This window comes from Pseudonaja textilis, chromosome 3, assembly GCF_049901715.1.
Source record: "Pseudonaja textilis isolate UNSWEBS1 chromosome 3, rPseTex1.2, whole genome shotgun sequence".
NCBI classification, from domain to species: Eukaryota; Metazoa; Chordata; class Lepidosauria; order Squamata; family Elapidae; genus Pseudonaja; species Pseudonaja textilis.
Window position 1 is genome coordinate 115,052,091 of NC_141992.1, and position 20,109 is coordinate 115,072,199.

Below are 20,109 nucleotides of genomic sequence, written 5' to 3' on the forward strand. Positions count from 1 at the left end.
GAGGTTGGATTAGAAGACCTCCAAGGACCATTCCAACCTTGTTATTCTATGCTCTATATTCTGTGCTAGATATTGTGATGATATGGAGAAAGTTGTAGCGATATTAGATTAACTCCTTCCCAACGTACCCTTTTTGATAGCTATGGAAGTGAAAAATTATTCATCGTAACCTGCCTTTGGCTGACTTTTTACATCTGAGATTACTTTCAGTGTTTGGTTTATATAGCTTAAAGTCCAAACAATGGTTGCTTCTTTTATGTTCTGATTTTTAAGCAAGATCTGAAGAGGTTCCTTTGCTTTTGATGCTGTTAATGAGCAAATGTCTCAGGGGAGTTACCTGAGGAAGCATTTGGCAAATAAACGCCTTCGATGAAATTGTGTGTTTCTGGAAGTACTACTCAAGCCCAGTTTTGCAAACTGTTTAAGATGTACTTACCCCTACCCCTCCCACCAGGGCCTTCTAAGATTTAAGAGGTAGAGATGCCCTTTCATTGTGTTGCCGCTGTTGTTCAAATTTTTGTTTTTTGTATTTCCTTGTAATCATTAGGTAAGCAGCAATATCCCCATCGTAAAGAAATAAAGATATAGGCAGTGGCCACCAGTATCCTATTCTCTGAAAGTGTGGTCCTATATAAATTAAAATATAAATAACTATACTTTATTTTAGCTTTCCTTTTTATAAATCTAATAGTGAATGCTTCATTTAGCTTTGGGGTGAATTATCTTTTCATGGGTGTCGACTGCATTTAACATTATTTCAGATGGCAAGGACTTCAGTGAGTGAAGAAATTTTAGATTAGGTTGCTCCGTAAGCTATACATCCATTTTCACTAATTCTGATACAGGAGTTAAGTGGGGGAGTAAGAAGCGGGGGGGGGGGACAGAAAGAGAGAAAGAGAGTATGGGTAAATGCCTTTGAAAATAAAGTATAGCTCATATTGCAAATGGACTTCAAGGAGAATCATGGTGTCCCAAATGAATCAAAGTGTCCCAAATGTAAATAAATCTGTAACTGTAAACCAGTTTGAGAATTATGGGTCAAATAATGGGGAAACAAAAGAAACAACTATCTGAAGCCATTGATTTCTCTCATGCAGTTCTTTTGCTGGGCTTTTAATACAATAATCTTTTGAATCTTAAAGCACCACCTTTAATTCTATGATAGTTTGACATGCATTTAAGATTGTATTTTATTAACTACTTTAAGTATAGTCATAGAAATGCGCAAAAATGCTTTTGTTATTAAATTTTACAATATCAATATACAAAAAAACTCCAAAAGACCAAAAACCTTGCATAGTGTGCAGCCCAATAGGTTTAATAAATAATAAGCATGCAAATATTGAACATGTTGCAAGAAATTATTTAAAATGTTACATTTCCTACAAACCCAATGTCATATCTACAAATCTACTGTACCTGCTCTTCATGCACACAGTTAACAGCCGGGGTGGGTTTCTACTGGTTCTGTCCACCTCTGTAGAACCAGTAGCTCTGAAGAGCAGCATAGAACTGGTTCTATGCCTGCTGATGTTTTTGCCCACCCGCCCACCTGGGCTCTTACCTGATCTTTATTTCCTGATTTTTCAACTTCAGCTGCCGAACGAGGCACAGCTGTAGTTAAAAAAGCAGAAGAGGGCTGTTTCAAAGGCTGCGTCTCTGCACACAGCACGCTGATGACGATTTACAGGCGCGTGGCTCCCAGTGTGCAGGGAAGCTCGTAAATCCCGAACCAGTAGTTAGCCCTGTCATATCCCACCTCTAGGTAATAGTTTGAACCTTTCTTTTTTCTACTTATTCCTCTGTCCCAACACTACATCAAAAGGAAACTGGATCCACTGAATGAAGATGTGGAGACAAGCACAACCCAAACAATAATTCAGACAGAAGCCTAGGGTTTGTATCTGCTGTAAGACAGAATCTCTCAACCTTAGCAGCTATAAGATGTGTGAGTTCAACTTCCCAAATTCCACAGTCAGTACCACTTTGAGGGAGTTGAAATCCACACATCTTAAGGTTACCAAAGTTAAAAAGCACTGCTCTAAGGTGTTGCTCTTCACTTACTTGTGAAATTCATGGGGAATGGACACGTGAGACATGTTTCCCATCTTATCTCATGGGCTCGAATATGTAGCTCGAATATTTCTGAAACATGCTCTTTTAAGGTGTTACTTACTTTAAAAAGTGCATGCTCCCTAAACACAATATTTTAAGAAATACATCAATAAACCAATACTATAGCATAAAAATAAATGTAATAAAGATTACAAAGACTGGTAGATTAAATGAAAAATATCATAGCACCAAAATATCTGAGCTTAAGGTATTTAAAATGCTAAACTTCCAGGGAGGGAGGGCTATATTACACTATTCCATTAAAGTAACAAGATTGAAGAATTTTTAAGCACCTGAAAAGCAAATACATTTATTATTGCACTTATTCGTAACTATGTTTCAAAAACCAAAATCATCTTTTTACCAAATACCGCCCCCCCCCCCCAAAAAAAAAATAGCAAAAGAAGTGTCCAGTGAACTTTCTAGGGTAGAACGTAGAAGAAACATTGGAAAAAACATCTTTCTTTGGCTGCCACCTGCCAAATGCCAGATTGAAAGCTGCACACAAAAATGACTTCTATATTTTTAATAAATACTTATATCCCTCAAGGCAGCTTATAAGACATAAAGTCCATAAAAAAGAATCATAATGAAATAATAATGAAAGCCATCAAAAAAGTGCTGGAAAACAGACAAACAAGCAAAACTGGAAAAAGAGCTGGTCCAGAGCTTAACAATAGAGAAGAAATTTATATCGTAGAAGGATCTTATGAAGAGGATCAAAAAACTCCACTTATACCAGAAGTGATCCAACTTCCAACCATATCAGTCCAACTGCTCTTTCAAGATTGTAACAGGCCATTTTAAGCTCACACCGCTTCTGATAACTTAGAATGGCCTATTATCATGATGGAACAAAATATTTTCAGCTTGGGATATTTTGAACATAAAACATTTTGCACACCTTTGCTCTAATGCACAATTATTGTTGTAATGATCAGGGTAGGGAATGTATGTACCTTTGCATAACTCTTGTGCATTTGCTGGAAACTGGGTATGTCTGGTTTGATGAAAAGAAGGACTAGGGGTGACATGATAGCTGTGTTCCAATATCTCAGGGGCTGCCACAAAGAAGAAGGTGTCAACCCAGAAGTGATATTCAGCAGGTTCTGACCAGTTCTGGAGAACCGGTAGTGGAAATTTTGAGTAGTTTGGAGAACTACTCTGACTGGCCCCACCTCCATCTATTCTCTGCCTCCTGAGTCCCAGATGATTAGCTGGGTCTTCTTTTGTTGCCCTGCACAGGAGAACGGAGCTGGAAAGCAGGTTAGTGGGGTGGGGAGGGAATGGCACTTTGCAGTAACCTTCCCCCAGGAGTGGGGAGGGAATGGAGATTTTACAGTATCCTTCCCCTGCCATGCCCACCAAGCCACACCTACCAAGCCACACCACGCCCACCAAGCTATGCCCACAGAACCAGTAATAAAAAATGTTGAATCCCACCATTGGCTCAAGCTATTCTCCAAAGCACCTGAAGGCAGGACAGGAAGCAATGGATGTAAAGTAATCAAGGAGGGAAGCAACCTAGAACCAAGGAGAAATTTCCTAGCAGTTAGAACAATTAATCAGTGGAAGACTTGCCTCTAGAAGTCGAGACTGCTCCAACACTGGAAGTTTTTAAGAAGGGGTTTGACAACAATTTGTCTGGAATGATATAGGGTTTTCTGCCAGAGCAGGGGGTTGGACTAGAAGACCTCCAAGGTCCCTTGCAACTCTGTTACAATTACACTGTTATTGTGTTGTTATTTCACTCATTCATTTCATTGTCATTGCTTTTGCCTTTTTCAATCTTGGGCCCTGCAGCTATAAGTCCTTCAACTTCAATAAAGGACTGACCTCAGGAAAGTGGGAACTGTAATCTAACTATTTTGGGGGCTGCCAACTTGGCAAGACTGACACCAACTCTATGCAGGAAGCTATGCTTTTATAGAGCTGGCCAAGAAGACAGGGAGTATTTTTTGCACATCTAATAAAGTGAGCTCCAGTCTGTGAAAGCATATAAGTGCAAGAGCAGTGTAAACTTTATAGTCTGAGGAGTCTTGGACCATTTCCTCATTAGTGATTTATAGCATCTGATAGTATCACCCAACCATCATTGTGACAATAAAAAAGCCTGTCTTCATTACTGGTATATCGGCAGAGCCATAGTTGGATAATGTCCCCAGATGCTGTAAATCGCTAGTAAGAAAATGGCTTTGGGGTTGTCTCAGCTGCAACAGGTCTCTATAAACTGCCCTAGAACTTTGTTTTGAGATTCAGATGGGGGGCTGAGTTGAAGTGCTCTCCAATCATTTTGGAGTCTGCACAAAACAATGTTGCTAATTCTTGTGCAGTCTCTCTTGGGTCTCTTCTGAATCACTGCTAAACTGTGTTGTTCAGATGTTTGAGACTGCCACTCGCTGATTGGTTTTCTCCCCTTGACCCTTTTCAGCATACCCCTAATCGTCACGGAGAACATCCATTCATCACAGAACACAGAAGGACATAGATCAAGGCACCACTGAGCAAGGAGGTCTGATTTTAGACTGATTGAGCTTTCCTAGACTAATCTACCCACCCACCCACCCACCCATGATGGGCATCTCCTAAGATGAAAGAAAATGAAATAAAGAATGATGTGAGGGAGTTCCAAAAAGCAGCCTCAGAAAGAAGGAAACCAGGGCCATCCCTGCCTCCCCAGGGATGAGAACTGAGAACAAGGATGGAAGAAGGTTGTGTGTGTTGTTCTTCCCCACTGCTGCGGACCCCAACCTTTTGGGCACCAGGGACTGGTTCCACGGAGAAAGATTTTTCCACAGACTAGAGGGGGCCATGGTTTTGCCTGCTGCCTGCATCCCAGGGATGGGGCTTCGCTTGTTTGCACGGACCAGTTACTGGCAACCTACAGAGCAGTGCTGGTCCATGGACTGGGGATTGGGGATTGGGGACCCCTGTATTAAGCAATTTTTTTAAAAAAATAAACAGAGTCCCTTTGTTTAGAGGCAGTGTATCTATGCTGGAGATAAAAAAATAGAAATTTCATACTTGGCTTTTTCCAGAGACTTTTGGAAACCAAGTGCTGGATTAACAGTACCATTTTTATACACTTGTACTTGGAAATAAGCCTTGTTCTTTAGTAAACATGTTTGGTGGAGCTACAAATAGACTTTTGATCTAATCTGGAGGGCTCTTGGTGTGTGCTCATTAAGACTTATTAAAAGGAGATCAAATGAATACAGTGGAATATACTGGATAAACATGTTTAAAGTAGTGGTAGGTGGACTTAACTGGAAATAAGCCCACTAAATTCAATGTGTCTGCAACGAGATTTGTTAGGAAAAGAAAAACACTTCAGTAGCATAACACAAGGAGTTAAATATCTGCTCTGGGTGGAGCCTTGATATAGGTACAAAATGGATGCCAGAAGTTTGTAATCTCTGTGCAGCCTTCAATTATGCAAAATTAACTAATGAAGTGCTCAATTCTGATTACTAAGAGGCCTAAAAATGGGTAGCATGCCAGGCAGAATTTGATTTGTCATGTGCACACAACCTAATCCATCCAACTTACTTGGTATTCCTGGTGGAGCTGGGCCAGTTGTGCCAGACAATGGATGGGGGGGGGGGGAAGGGGGGGTTCTGCTTGGATAATGTAATATTGTAACTTCCTTAGCACTGGAACCGTCTATCTAAAAACTGTTAGCATCATTATTCATCATCATTAAATTCATCATCATTATCAAAATTTGTTTTTTCTTTGCACCTAACCCATTTTGCTGTTGGGGAGTTTACTGTTGATGGCGATAGGACTGTTTCTGTTTCTGAGAAGTTGTCCAAAATCAAGTTTTTCTAAGGTATCTCCTTGGGAGTCTTGATGAGTCATCCCATCATCTGCAGAGTGAATCAATCTTTCGGGGGGCAGGTTCTCTAAGCAAAAAAAGCTTTTCAGATTGTGATCCAAACAGCTTCCCTTCGAACCAAGCCTGATTTCCTTAGCCCTGTGTGTTTTTTTCTGGAAGCGTTTGACTGCAGTCCCCATCACTCACATACAGCACGATATTGGCCTCGCTCACTGTTGCAGCAATTGTCAAACACATCTGGGAAGGACAGTCTGGGAAGTCTGAATTAAATGGAACGCTCTCTACAACTCGCTTCAGTAAACCAGTAAACCATGGCCCAAGTGGCCTTTTCAAATGTCTCATCAGATACATTCAAATAATTGTGAATATATATTGGCATTGATTTGATGCTTGCAGAGCCGCTATCAGTTCAGCACCATCCGCAGCCCAATTTGGCTGCAGGACAGTCATTTCTTTAGTTAAAAACACCTAATTTGTTGCAATGGAATTTCCTTAGAAGGGAACCTTTTTACCTCTAAGGATCGCAGCCTGCAGGGACAGTTCTGATAACATCAAGGAGAGATTAAGTTCTGAATTTAAAGGGACTTGCTGCCACCTAAGGGAACAAAGTGGCTGGTTCACACATGCATCTTAGTTTTCTCAGAGCTGGCGGAAGCTTTGTGTGATCGTGTGACTTGAGTGACTCCCCTGAATACTGTTGTGCCAGAGTTACTGTGGAAGTCTTTGCTGTGAATAATATTACCCATGGAAGTTGAGTCTAAAGGGAGCCACTAAGCCCTCACAGATCACCCGAGGTCATCCCAGCAACTTACACACCTTGAAGCTAGCTTTCTTGCAGTAGAGGCACTTTGCAAGGGACGGGCACTATGGATACATGCCCTGAGGTAACCATGCATAAATAGCAAGTGTGTTTAGGCTAAACATATAGGGGAATGTATTTCAGGAGATTGCAGTGCATCAATTAAGCTAAACAATACAGCTGGAATTAGGAACCCCTGTATTTATTTCCACTTCAACAGATATTGTTGGAAGGCAAATTTGATAATTTGTGGTGCATTTTGCAGGGTCATAATAAGAATGACTGAACTTTCCTTACACGAAATGCTTGGGAAAGGTAGTGCCGAGGAGAAATTATCCTCTTTCTTCACAGAGTATTCAGATCACGTTCTTCAGAAACTTCTTTAACATGAATATAAAGCATTATAAAATATTGCTATCCAAATGCTATTGAAATATCCTGCACGATGATTTGGAATTGAAATGTAATCTTCTTGAGCATCTTCAACACAAGGCAAGAATTCTGCACTCTCACCTCACTAACATTTCTTTGTGACTCACTGATTCTTGAAATGGTTCCTTTAGTTGTTTGTGATGATGGTTAGGATGATCCAGTTTGGAAATGGAGTGCAGTGGCTTGCATATATGAGTGCAATCCCTTTGCCCACATGCCTAGCTCAAAAGAACACAACAAAATTTCCAGGTAAACATTTGAAAGATCCTGCCTCTTCAGGATGATTGGAAGTATATTTACTTGGAAATCTGATCTTTTTGTTTCAAAGAGATTTACTAGCATGTAAATTATAGCAGCTGGCTATCTCACTGTATTCAATGGATGTTACACACAAGTATGCATTGGACTGAGCCCTGCATCCTGAATTATATTTTCTTTGATGTCCCATAGGGACTGCACTATTGAGATATTTAACATCTGTAATTGGGTTGAATTATCTGGGACTAGAGTTGGGAGCCAAATTTTGAGGTTAGATATTCCTACCTGCTATTTTCCTGAAAACCTGCCCTGTAGTTTCACAATTCCCAGCTGTTGCAACCACCGTATCTGAAAGCTATCAGTTTGGCAAGGCTCATCCTGGATCATGTCATCCCCTTCCTCAGTTCACATTATCTAGGAAAGACTAGCTGAGATAAGAAACAACTAAGCGGGGTATGCTTGCAGGAGCTCCTTCAGAGCACCCCCAAATCCCACTGAGAGAAGGGGGACACCCAATCTCCTAAGTGAAGCAAGTCCTACCTTCCTTTTCTTTCAGATTGATCCAAAACTTTCTCAGGGAATTAACAGTGCCTTGCTATACAGACCTATCGCAGAGATGCAAACCCTATTGAACTCAATAAGATGCAAACCCCATTGAACTCAATAAGATGCATTCCTAGTTTGGCCAACACAAGAGAGGATCACAGAAGACTATGTTAATCAAGGCCAATCAAATAACTCAAACTGCACGAATCCTGATATTCTTTCCAGAGGCCGATCTCAAGCAGATACCCTTCAAAATAAACCACATTGATTTCCACGAGATGGTCTTCCCAGACCACCTTCAGCTTGCGTGATTAAACCCCATTGATCCTGGTGGCGGAGAGTTAAGTCAGCTCTCCTCTGCCTGAAATCAATGGGATTTAAAGAGATCTTAAGTACCTCGGCTGCATCCAGTTATAGACACCCATAGCTGGGATGGCTCTAAAGTCATCCAGAGAGCGGATGACTTATTGAGGAAAGGCGCTTAGTACTTCCACCCGGCCCTAGACTTTATTTCTAGATCTGATTGACAAGGCATGATGGATTGCTCCTTCTTCAATTCTGCTAAAGTGCACCGTGAGAAATGTTGGGTATTTGGTTAATTGCGCTTAGAAGCACGGGGCGAATGCCCTCTGCTAAGAAACAAATATTTAAATAAATAGCAAGGATCCTCCTGGCAAGGTCGACGCGTCTGTGGTCGCTTTGCATCGCTTTCATTTATTAGCAGTAATAGACGCACGAAAGGCGGCCCTGAAGTGTAACGCTGCCGCTTACGTGAATTTTGGAAAGAAAAAGGAAAGGCGGGGGTGGGGTGCATAATCATAGCGGAATGAGAAATTAAAACCTCGGAAAGGCCGTAGGGTGTTTTTTTTTAAATAAAAACTGGCCATTCAAGAGAAGGTTTCTCAAAAGCCTGGGAGACGGAAGATTAACGCGCCGTCTCCTTACAAACCCGCACAGTCCAACTCCGGGAGAGAAAAGAATGATTGTAAACAGTCTCCCGAAACAAGACCCAATGTCCCGTTTATAGCTAAACGCTCCGGTTAGTTCTTCCCCGGAGTCAAATTGGGGGTGGGGGGGTGGGGCACGAGTGGAGGATACGGTGTGGGGGTGGAATCTTCTTTGTCACACCGCCTGCGTTCTGCTTGCGTTTGGAAATGCATGGCAACAACGTAGTGTTGCTGTTTTGAAGCCATAGAAAAATTATGCAAATCAACCCCAAAGCAAGCGATCGCCTTTTGAAATGGTAATGCTCTATTCATTAAGTACTTATTGGAAAACTAGCCGCTTTCCACCTCCGCCCCCTTCAACCACCACCCTTCCCCCATTTTTTTTTTTTTTAGTTTTTGCAAGAAAAGCAACATTATCTCTTTGGTGGAAGAGCAAAATAATGAGAAACGAAGAGGAATATGACTTGGGGTATTTAAACTGTCTAGATATTTGGAGGGGTTTTCCCCCCACTTTGATTATTCCCTTTAATGTATTGGTAATTCTTTGCTACACCCGGGATGTGTTTCGATCCCATCTCCGACTCCGAACCCGGTGACTGTAAGAATCCAGTTTCAGACACATTATTAGCAGGAAAATACCTCGGGAATCGCTGGAACCTGCTCCTAAACCCACCCTCTCTAACCTTCTCCCGGCAAACCCCCCCCCCGCTCCCACACACACACACACGCACGTGTTCCATCACAATTTAATTCCCATCTTGCACCGATACCCAGCAGGTACAGGAATGATGGGAATTGTAGTCCAGCATACACAGAAGAAGCAATGGGGAAAACCACTCTGGGTGAAGGGTTTGGGGCTGCCGGCCAGGGTGAGGACGAAGAACAATTGCATTTCCCCTCCCCCAATTGTATTTGATCCTAATTGTCCCATTCGGTAATTCTAAAAGGGACGGAGAGGACAAGGGCGTTCCTCTTTGTACCCCATTTCCCACACGACCGTTGACTCCAATTCGAGATTTCAAGACGAATATTTTTGACGAGATGTTAAAAAATGAAAATAAAAGACACGAGCGGCTCATTCCTTTTTTTTTTGCTTAGTGTAGAAAAGGAAAGCTGTGGAGGGCTCCCAATTCGTTTTGCGGTGCCCAGGGCCAAGGGCTTCCATAATAAGGAGACTCTTGAAGCGGGGAGGCTGGGGCAGGGGTCTTCCATATAGAGAGCACAACTCTTGGCAAAGACAGCCATTCGACTTTTCGGTTCTAAACGTTACAATCGACAGGTTGATTTAATTCCAAAGAGCATTCAAATCGCGGGAGTTCTAGGTTTAGGGAAAGTTATTGCTGAGCTTATGCTTCATCTTAAAGTCTAAATTCATCCTGATGGTATTGCTTATTTGCTGTTACTTTTTAAAATACACCTAAGCTACAATTTTATGAGCGGGTGGATTTACTCCCCGACCATTGCACTGCAAAAGAAAAGTGACAATGATCTTCCAGCAGTCAAATGTAAGAGAAGTGGAGAGAAGTAAAAAAAAAAAAAAAAAGATCGCTAGTGCATCTCGAACCCAAATTTCCCGCTTTTGTGCGAAGAGATAGAAAGTGCCGAGCACCGGGTTCCGTGGAAGTTAGAAAGCAGACGGCTATTAAAGCCGCTTTAGCTCCAATCCCCCAAGTGCGCGGATTCGATTTGCCCCATTCGGTAATCGATCAGACTCGAGGGAAGCTTCAGCCACAATTTGTAAATCCACCTGTCACTTTTAAGGGTGTTTCCTCCCCCCACCCCACCCCATGAAAACCTCAGGTCACCCTCCCCGCCATCTGCTGGATGATGAAAGCAAATTGTTGCTTCCGAGCCGCATTCGGCGACCAGGCGGGATGGAGGTTGTGGTGTTCTTTAGATCTTTACCCAGAGTTGAGTCACTGAGCGGAAAGACACCCCGTCGAGATCGGCCCACGTTGTGCCTGTGCAGAATCGCTGAGGAACGCCAGTCGTTTGTTTCTTTATACCCCGCAATTCAGGGGGCAATGCCGCGAAGGCCTCAGCTAAGCGGTCGGGATGGCTTTTAGGGCCAAGCGCTTAAAGCGTGTGTCAAGGACGACACTCGAGTAAAGCCAGCCTGTATAGAATATGGGCGGCAGAGAAAACGGGGTAAATGGAAAGAAAGACCACCAGGTACCTCAAGTCCCCTCAAGCAAACTGAAGCAAACGTAGCAGCTGCTGAATCGGGACGGAGCGCGTGTATACACACACACACACACACAACACACACCAATCATCCGATTTCCCCCAACTTATTGACGATTATATACGTGTCGATTCTTAGTGTCCACATAGATTTTTCTCCAGCGTGAGAAAAATCCTCCAGAGGTCAGTGATAAAATAGAAGGCGACGGAGTTTACTTTGCTTCCCCAAAGTAGGCAGAATTTCGTTGGAGGGGGCGCGTGTTTTGGGAAAGAATTACTTGAAGTTCGGGGTAAATAAATACATAAAAACCATCCCAATGGAAAGTGTCTACGGACCGCTTCTCTTTTCATTGGAATAGGGACTGCTTAGTGCCAATATCCTCACTCGTGATCCCATGAAACTCAGTTTAATGGTCGGGTTTTTTGGGGGGTCCAACATTTTTTTTTTTTTGCTACTGCTGCTCGTTTAGGTGTCTTGATTCCACCCTAAAAGCACGCGTCCTAGCCATCCGAATGGAAGTTGCGCTGCAACACCTGGAATTTGATTCGGCTATTACTCAGTCCCCGTTTAGTTTACGTGGAGACCAAAAGCTTGTTAAGTTTTAAGCTTCTGTTGGGTTTAGGATTGCAGCCTTGCCAAAGGCGTCCCAAACACTTCTTGGGGCCCCAGAGGGAGTTCCCCACAAGCACCGCAGCGAGTCTCCACCCCGCCCCGCACGAATGCAGGTCTCCCTTCCTTTATTTAGGGAGGCGAGGTTCCGTTGCAGGCCTCCATCCGGGGCTGATCTGCAATGGAACGAAGCCACATGTCCATTGTCAAAGCCTCAGCCTGGTGCCAAGGGGGAATGCCTTTAGTTTGGTGGCAGGCAGGCCTCTCCCCCCACCCCCCTTTCCCTTAACGCCTCCTGCCTCCCTCGCGGGCAGCTCTTAAACTACGTGACGCTATATAACCGTCCTGAGCTGGGGGGGTGGGGGACAGAGGGGGTGGAGAGAGGAAGACAAGAATGCATTTCGTGGCTCGGCGTCCGGCCAGCTTCTTCAGTTGCAGCCGCTGCGCTCCACCGCTGGGCCTCAAAAGCCACCGCGCGCGATTTTCTCTGAGGAGCCGCCGCCGCCGCCGCTGCCGCTGCCGAGGGACCGGGGGGGGGGGCGGGATTTGATTTGATTTTGTTTTCCCAGCGTCCCGCCCCAAAGCCCTTCCTTCCCTCCTTGGTTCCATCTGGGAAGAAGCGGCCGAGGGGGCGTGTCTTCCCGCATATGCAGATGAGACGCCGTTGACGGACAGCTCGCCTTGCCAATGTCCCTCCGAAACTCTCTTTCCTCACACAAACTCCTCGCCTTCCCAAGCTCCTATGCCTGCTCCAAAATCCAAGGCTTGTCGCAGGCGCTGGGTGGAGGGGGGGGGAAGCTCGCCTTGCCTTACCGGCGGGCTCCGGGCGCAGGAGAGAGGGAAGGATTGCGGAGCCAGCGGAGACTGCTTACCCAGGGCAGCCCGGCCGAGGCTGGTTTTACTTCCCGCTCTCCCTTCTTTTGGACCTCTTCCCCGCCGGGCTTTGGGGAGACGCCTCCTCTTCCTCTTCTCTTTCTCCCCGCGCGCCTTTCTTGCCCAGATGCCCACCGCCGCCGCCGCCACCTCCTCCTCCTCCTCCCCCCGCAGCAGTGGGTGACTTCTGCGTGGGAAAGGAGGAGAAGGAGAAAGAGAGAGCGCGCGCGCGCGCGCCCAGTGAGCGAGCGAGCGGCTTTCCTCCGCCTCGCGCCCGGCTCTCCTTTTGGCTCCGGCTCCTCCTCGCCTATGGAGCGGACGCTGTGAGCTCCTCCGCGGCCGGAGTGCTCAGCAAACAGCAGCGGCGGCGGCGGCGGCGGCGGCAGCCTAGCCGCTGAAGCGCCAGCCGTCCTCCTCCTCCTCCTCTCCGCCCGGCGCTCAGCCCAGGCCCCCGCTTCCGTTCCTTTTGCCCGCCCGCTGACAGTCGGCCGGCCAGCTATGTCCTACCCTCAGGGCTACCTCTACCAGCCCCCGGGCTCGCTGGCGCTCTACTCCTGCCCGGCTTACGGGGCGTCGGCGCTGGCGGCGCCCAGGAGCGAAGAGCTGGCCAGATCGTCTTCGGGCTCGGCGTTCAGCCCTTATCCCGGATCCGCGGCGTTCACGGCCCAAGCGGCAGCCACCGGCTTCAGCAGCCCGCTTCAGTACTCCACCGACCCGGCCACGGGATTCCCCTCTTACATGGTGGGTAACTGACGAGCGAGCGAGCCGCCTCGGCGACATCCTTCACCACCGCCGCCTCCTCCATCTTCCTCCTCCTCCTCCTCCTCCTCCTCCTCATCCATCGCTCCCCCCACTCGAATCTCCGAGACCATCTGGGCTAGGCTGGGGGATCGTGTGAATGGACCCCGCGCTAAGCTCCCCGTGTGAACCGAGGAAAGGAGTGGACAGCTATCTTCCTTCCCCTCGTCGGCTTTCTCTTTCTGGAAGCTTTCTTCCTTTCGTTCTTTCTTTCGTTCGTTCTTTCGTTCTTTCTTTCTTGCTTGCTTGCTTTTTGTTCTTCGCTTGTGCTACCTTTCGCTGCTTTTCTACTTTCTTCGGTTCTTCTCCTTTTCTTTGTATCCCCCGGGTTTTTAAAAACTTCCTCCTCCCTTTTCCTCTGTTTTTTTTTTCCTCCTTGGATTTCTCACTTTCCTTTCTATTTTATGTTTTCGCTATTTTTCTGTTAAGTTTCTTTTTCTTCTCTTATTTGTCTCTTTTTGTCCACTTTTATTTCTGATTGTGTAATTTATACGTTTCACTGGTTTAAAGGAGCCCAAGCCAGGAGCGCGCGCGCGGGGGTGTGTGTGTGTGTGTAAGAGCGCACTTTTCACGCAGCTTCGGGCAGATGTCCACCACTTTCCGATTGCTGCAAAGTATGTTAATGTCGGCGTTCGTGCGTATTTTGTAGCTATTGCAAACCGATGAAGGATTAAAGATAGCAGAGCCAATTGGTCCTGGGAAAGTGGGGAGAAGGGTTCGTTTTCTTTCACTACGCACGAGATATCAGATCCAACGTCTTTGGCTGGAGTCTCTCTCCCCTCCCTCCCTTTCTCCCTCCCTTCTCCTCTCTCCCATAACCTTCGCCTTTTCTCCCAGCCGGGCGATCTTTATTTAGGATGATGAGAGCCCCAACTCAAATGCTCTTCTGTTTGACTTTCTCGTGGCAAAAGAAAAGCACCCGCAAGTTGCCAAGTCTTTCTTTTTTTCTCCATGGGTTATTTAAGAACATTAGGTAAAGTTGGAGCATGTCGTTTTCTTTCCTGAGCCGGCTATAAAACTTACCAAGTTGCTCAACTAATTTCCTTCCCTTCTCCATACTCTCATATGACGCAGACTTTAAACCAGCGTAATTTAAACGTTTAAAGGGTGAATTAAAATGCTAATTATATCGTATTTGACCAATTCGAAACGGTGCATATCTCCTGGTTTGCAAATTGGATTTGCAATGCATTAGCGGGCTGAATTGCTAAGTGGGGGGTTTTGTTGTCTCTCTCTTCCTATCTCTCCCTCCCCGCTCGCTCCCTGGGGGGGGGGGGATAGTAGAAAGGAGTCTTAGAGAGGAAAATAAACAAATGTATTAAATAAATTGAAATTATTAAATGACAATTTCAGTAGTTTTTCCCGAAGGCGAAGGAATCTGGTTCCAATATCACCCGGGCTTGTTTATAAAGGAAAATGCATAGGAGTGTTCCCTCCCAAAATAAATCATTATATATAGTGCTCTGTTCTGTTCCCTTATATTTTAATAATAATACTATATTTGTGCCGACGACCAGTTGTAGAAATAGCTGAGTAAACACTTTGCTTTGGCGCTTGGCAGGGTTCTCCTTACGACGCCCACACGACGGGCATGAGCGGGGCCATCAGTTACCATCCCTACGGCAGCCCAGCCTACCCCTATCAGCTAAATGACCCGGCTTACCGGAAGAACGCCACGCGAGACGCCACGGCCACGCTGAAGGCCTGGCTGCAGGAGCACCGCAAGAACCCCTACCCGACTAAAGGCGAGAAGATCATGCTGGCCATCATCACGAAGATGACCCTCACGCAGGTCTCCACCTGGTTCGCCAACGCCCGCCGGAGGCTCAAGAAGGAGAACAAGATGACTTGGGCGCCCCGCAACAAGAGCGAGGACGAGGACGAGGACCTGGAAGGGGAGAGCGGCGGGATCCGGAGCAAGGAGGAGACCGGCTCGGACAAAGGGCGGGACAGCAACGAAACGTCGGCGGAGGATGAAGGTGAGAGTTCGACCACGGGGCGGGCGGGGTGGGGGTGAACGCGCCGGCGGCGGTCCGCCTGCTTCGGGATCGCTCCATGTTGGAATAGTTAGGAAGGAGGTTTCGGCGGCCGTCTCTTTCTGACGGCCTTTAGCCCCTCCGGTCTAGCCAACACTCAACACCCCGCCCCCCAAACAAAACAAAACAAAGCAAAAAATAAAAAATAAATCAGCACTAAGCGAAAGTTTCTGTGAGGTTCTCCCACCGGTAGGCCTCGTTTACTGCATCGGATAGAAGAGCTGGAGGAATAATGGGAGCAATGCTGGGGCCCTTATGCTACCTCTTTCAAAAGCTTTAGGAATATAGTGTCTGCAGGCGGCAGGAAAGGTCGGCCTTACACCACTAAGAAGCGCTAAGAGGGGAAAGGCAGGGGAGGCCGTTGCGCGGCTCTCTTCTCGGCCAAGTTCCGGCCAGACGAGCCGCGGCCCTTCTCTTCAGAGTAGGGCAAAAGGCCTGGGGCCTTGCAGAGGGTGGCGTCCGGTTTAAGGCCTGGCGAGCCGGGTAGGGAGACGGGCGCTGGGGCGCGAGCTCTCGAAGAGTCATCCGAGCTTCGTGTTGGAAGGAGTTCCCTGGCGGTGGGCAGGAGAGCGGGGGGGGATTTGGGGCTGCTGGTCGCCCTGTTCCCTTGTCAGCTTCTCTGGTTCTTTGCTGCAGGGATCAGCTTGCAGGTGGATTCCCTCACCGACCATTCCTGCTCGGCCGAATCGGATGTGGAGAAGGGCCCGTGCAGGGCAGGGGACCCACTCTGCGAGTCCGGCTCGGAGTATAAGGACAAGTACGAGGAGATCGAGGAAGACGACGACGAAGAGGACGAGGATGAGGACGAGGAAAACGACGAGGCGGGCAGAGGCCTCCCCCCCAAGCCCGTCACTTCGTCTCCTCTCACTGGGGTAGAAGCCCCGCTCCTGGGCCACCCGCACGGGCAGGATTCTGCCCGAAACGCCGCCAAAGCTGTTCTGGACGCCCGGATCTCCCCCTCGGTGGCTTCCCAGACCACGCAAGCCAGCAAGCCCAAGCTCTGGTCGCTGGCAGAAATCGCCACCTCGGACCTTAAACATCCGCACTCGCATCCCCACAGCCACAGCCTGGGCCAGAGCTGCCCGCCTTCGGGCCCCCCGCCTTCCGCCCCACACAACGCTGCCTACTCGCCTTCTTCGCTCTTGGGGAGGCATATTTATTATACGTCGCCTTTTTATAGCAATTACACAAACTACGGAAACTTCAACGCCCTCCAGGGACAGGGCATCTTGAGGTACAACTCGACCGCCGTGGCCTCCAACGAGGGACTCAACCAAGCGGTCTTAACTGGCGGCGGCGGCGGCGGCGGCAGTGCGGCTCTGAAGGCGGGCTCGGAAACCTCGCTGAAAACCATCACAAGCCACCTCGAACAGCATTACAAGCCTCCCAGTTCCGATCCCAAGAAAGGTAGGTAAACTATTTCTCGTTTTTGCTTCCAAGGAAAGACAAACCCGCTTAGCCGACACCAGGAGCGGCCAAAGCGGGAGGCCTTCCCGATCACCCCCGAGAAGACTGGAGGGGGAGCGGAATAGACGGTCCAGAGATGGAGGAGTGGGGTGGGGAGGCAGCTTTTCCATAGCCCGAGAAGGCAAAGGCAAAGGGCATGTCAACTCCTTGAGACGCCACTGGCCTCGCTTCTGGTTTGTTTTGTTTGGGATCCTGGGCTGCGATCCTAATCAAGATTCTGCCCGAAGCGCTGTTTCACTGAAGGGGAGAGGATCCTCCTTCTAGGAACTCATAAATGCAAATAGGGCCTTCCAAAATTAGCCAAACTAGATTGAGGGAACAAAAAACAAAAAATGAAATGGGGAGTCTAGGTGGTGAAAACTACTTCAAACCGGTTCTAAAACTCCTTTTAAAAAAAAGTTATGTCATGAATTTTTAATACCTGAAAAATGGAAAGCTACACAGATAGAATGCCAGCTTGGGTAAATACGACACATCTAACATTCCTAATTCTGGAGTCAATGTTTTGAGTAAATGTGATAGTAGTGTAGTAGCAAGAACACCCACTCATTTTCTGAAACAAACAGAAATTTTGGCAGTCTGTGAGCTAGATTGAGATCCCTCCGTGAGTATATTTAGTCCGCAGAAGGTCAGAGTGGGGTTATTAAACTCTGGATGCCGAGGATGGCAGCTTGTACAACCACCCCATCTCAGGGTGTCCTATCGCCCTACTACGAACCCTGATGAGCTTACTTAAGCTTTAAATGGGAGATCATTAGGAAAGGTGGTCTCCTGATGAGCAATTATGCCCCCTCCCCTTAAATCTCCATCAGCTGAGAAATGATGCCAGGGGGGCAGGCCCTTTCAAGCAACCAGCTCTGAGCTTTTGTGCAAGAAGGAGCTGTAGCCCAGAGTGAATAATCTAGTTAGCCAGCTGTGTCCTGTGACTAACTGACGCTTCTATTTTGACAGACCCCACTGAAATGTGCACAGTAGGAGTACAACCATACCTATAGAAGGGCAATCACACAGCAGCCAGGCAAGTAAGTGAGACCCTTTTTTTCTTTTCTTTTCCTTTTTCTTTCTGCCTTTTATTCTGTTGCACTAGTTAGGGGGCATCGTTTGGCATCAGGTCCTAAGACGCATTGCCCAGGCCTGTAAATTGGCTTAATGCTCATTTCTTGCTCCATTACCAAAGACTATGATTACCAAGGACCTCCAACTGCATTTTGACCCTTTTGTTTCACTTTGCAGAAAACTGTTTAGCTGTTTTATACGCACACCATCCCTTTTGGAATGGATACTTAAATTGGACTTTTTAAATGTTATTTGCAAGTTAAAGATATAAAGGAGTGAGCAATTATTGCACCAAAACCTCATTGAAATGATAGGTGTGGTGGGAAGAGAGAATCCAGCCAGAATGGATCTCATTGTCTTCCTCCACTATTTGAAGTAAGCATGTAAAATAATAGATGCAAGAAACCTTTGTTGTTATATTGCCAGTAGGAAATGCAGGAAAACTTCCTACTTTATTTATTTAATTCAGTTTAGGCATCCTCTGACTCCAATTGATTCTGGGTGGCTGTACAATAAGGTATCCACATAGACGTTAAATTTAAAGAATGGTCCATCAAAATAAGCCTTTAATTTATCTGATATACATTTCAAATAGCAGAGACAGACAATGAGATAGACCTTGGCCAGGTTCCAAAGAGTATCTGCATTCATTACCCATCTATTTCCAAGAAGCTGCTGCAGTTAATTGGGTTTTTAAAATAATAATAATCTTTTGATCAAATATTCTTTACTGCCTAAAAATAACCAAAACCCCATCTCGGTCCTTCTCAGGCAAGGTAGGAGAATAACCTTTTCACTTTACTGCCAGTTTTAACACATTCTGTGTAAATGAAAGATTGAGGATGATCTGGTGTTTTCCTTGGTCCACAGGTAGGTGTCACAATTGCTTTGAGAAAAGTCAACAAGCCATCATCTCTCCCCAAGCTAATCTATCTATCTCTATCCGTAACTCTAACAAAACTCTAAATCCGGATCACAACTTGTGCCACTGTATAAAAGAAGACCACAGAGCACTCTTAGATCTACAGACTCTCTCTAATTACTGAACCAGAATTTTGTTGGACATTAATGTGTGTTCGCTGGTATAGTCTAGTTTCCCTAATGTACGTGTGATTAAAAAAAAGGAAAACAAAAACGGAAAAAAAAGGAAATCTGTTTTTTCTCAGGATATCTTGACTTGATCACTTCATTGCCACGGTATATACATATATATATATATATATATATATAAATATATAATCTATATATCTATATTCTGTAGGTGTGATAGGACTTATTGTACAAACTCTTTGTAAAAGATACACACAGTAGGGATTAATTAAAGAAACTGCAAGTACTTACAAAATGAAACATATTTGATATTTATTTTTGTAATGATATAAAATCTAGTAATTTATGCAAGTTGTATTGCAATGGAATCCCAAGTCTTTTGTAAATAAATTATGCCTGGTTTTTATTTGAAACATTGATGGTTATACAATCCCTTGTTGTTTAACAAGAATTCTTTACTAATTTATATCTATAATTGTAAATAAAACAGATTAGTCTACAACAAGGTGCTGCCTTTTTATTCTATTTTACTCATTATAAATATGCATATTTGGTAATTTATTATAATTTGCAAAGCATTACAGATATGTTATATCTTTTGAATTTATTTAGCAATGTGACTAAAACTTAAACTATTAGGAAAATTTTAAAAACTTCAACTTTAATCAATTTCTATAAATACACATATAGAAATAACCAACATTTTTCATACAAAATGATGTTTTAACCCACATTTGAAATAAACGCAGCTATTTTTTGTAATCAAAAAGTAAAAACACTGTAAGAAATCCTCCCAGTAAAAAATATTCTCCCTCATTTCAAGGGCTTTCTACACATTTCTATAATGCACTAATCACCTAAGACATTAATCTTGGGCTTTTTTTAAAAAAAAGGAAAAAGAAGCTCAACCGTTTTTTGTTTTTTTTTGCACTCCCCAGCAAATAATGAGAATTCCCACATAGTAAAATTTCAATAAAGAGACAAACAACCATTTATTTTCTTTTCCAAAGATAAATTGAGTGAATATAACTTACGGTTATGAAACAAGAATAATAGCTTCTTAGACTGCCCTTTAATCAATCATACACTTATTTTTCAAG

At 45.3% G+C, this 20,109-nt stretch overlaps 1 protein-coding gene across 4 annotated transcripts; it reads left to right on the forward strand.

Annotated features, from left to right (window-relative positions):
- Positions 1-9,338: 9,338 nt before the first annotated feature.
- IRX2 (iroquois homeobox 2) lies at positions 9,339-19,514 on the forward strand. 4 transcript variants are annotated; one of them, XM_087930678.1, is made up of 5 exons: positions 9,339-14,373; positions 14,962-15,379; positions 16,073-16,843; positions 17,855-17,925; positions 18,830-19,514. In XM_087930678.1, exons 2-4 carry the CDS (start codon positions 14,992-14,994, stop codon positions 17,896-17,898), a joined length of 1,203 nt encoding a protein of 400 aa, XP_087786804.1. In that variant the 5' UTR covers positions 9,339-14,373; positions 14,962-14,991; the 3' UTR covers positions 17,899-17,925; positions 18,830-19,514. The 4 variants fall into 4 exon arrangements, with proteins under 4 accessions (XP_087786804.1, XP_026556797.2, XP_087786802.1 ...); XM_026701012.2 differs by having other exon boundaries at positions 9,339-13,343; XM_087930676.1 differs by having other exon boundaries at positions 9,339-13,343; positions 18,834-19,514.
- The last annotated feature ends 595 nt before the right edge of the window (positions 19,515-20,109 follow it).

What these genes read in the sequence shown, in the direction of transcription:
- IRX2 (XM_026701012.2), top strand. Translation starts at nt 13,101, where the DNA reads ATGTCCTACCCTCAGGGCTACCTCTACCAGCCCCCGGGCTCGCTGGCG. An exon ending in CGGGATTCCCCTCTTACATG is followed by an intron (nt 13,344 to 14,961) that starts GTGGGTAACTGA and finishes GGCGCTTGGCAG; the next exon opens with GGTTCTCCTTACGACGCCCA. An exon ending in AACGTCGGCGGAGGATGAAG is followed by an intron (nt 15,380 to 16,072) that starts GTGAGAGTTCGA and finishes TCTTTGCTGCAG; the next exon opens with GGATCAGCTTGCAGGTGGAT.